Raw genomic sequence first — 916 nt, 5'->3', positions numbered from 1 at the left:
TGCAGATGCCATTTTTTTGTTTTCTGTTATTTTGAAAGTGTAAATGATGAAAATAAAATCTTTTTTGTGACATATTATGTGAATGTTTAATCTGTCATTTGATGCCTTTTGGAGATTTTTCCATCTTTTCATGGCTTCTTTGTGTACATTAATACAAATTTTTACCTGGGGTGCCCAAACATTCGAGTACCCCACTGCATCTATAATCCCCTGTCAAGCTGTGGGCTGTCTGAATCTTTTGGGATTTCACCCTGCCTTCCTCACCCCTGCTTGCCCCATCACTTCGAAAAGAAAGCGAACAACATTTTGGCCTTAAAGCAACACCAAAGCACTTTTCCTTTTCCTTTCCTCTCCCCTACAGGTTGGAAGCAGAATTGTCCATTACCTTTGACTCATTCGAATGTATATGTGCCAGTCACCCTGTTACGAGTTGATGAACTACTGAAACGATTTTGAAAACCTGATGTATGTTACAAAAGAATCTTTGGTGTTGCTTTAAGTGCTCAGGTCAACCAGAATACTTCTGTGGCAAGTCTTAGGTGTCATCAACTGTTAATACCCTAAATACTTATGGACTCGTCAGCATTCATGTTTTTTTAGCCAGTGCTTGACACATTCATTGTATTTATTCAGGTATTTATTGATAGCTTATGCTTAAATCATTTTAGAGATGTGGAAGAAAAGCATAGATGTTTGTTTGCATATAACCAGACCCAGTTTCAAACCATTGGCCTGTATGTCTTCAGGTTCACTACAGGTACGGTATAACCTGGGAGGACTGAGGGAGCCATTTTCTATAGATGTAGACCAGCGTAACCTGGCCAACGGACAGCCACATAGCATCAACATGTCCCGTGTCGACAGAAGCATCACCATCCAGGTACAGACCTCGCGCACACACACACACACACACACA

General features: G+C 40.6%; 1 protein-coding gene across 2 annotated transcripts in view; it reads left to right on the top strand.

Moving 5' to 3' along the window:
- cntnap2a (contactin associated protein 2a) overlaps positions 1 to 916 on the top strand; it is a 351650-nt gene that overhangs the window by 326752 nt on the left and 23982 nt on the right. For both annotated transcript variants that reach the window (XM_032503457.1, XM_032503458.1), the window contains one exon: positions 747 to 880. In XM_032503457.1, the coding sequence (XP_032359348.1) occupies positions 747 to 880 (134 nt within the window). The remainder of the gene's footprint in view (positions 1 to 746; positions 881 to 916) is intronic.

Source organism: Etheostoma spectabile, chromosome 22, assembly GCF_008692095.1.
Source record: "Etheostoma spectabile isolate EspeVRDwgs_2016 chromosome 22, UIUC_Espe_1.0, whole genome shotgun sequence".
Taxonomy (NCBI): Eukaryota; Metazoa; Chordata; class Actinopteri; order Perciformes; family Percidae; genus Etheostoma; species Etheostoma spectabile.
The sequence above is the reverse complement of the archived record's forward strand: the minus strand, read 5'-3'. Positions and strand labels throughout refer to the sequence as shown.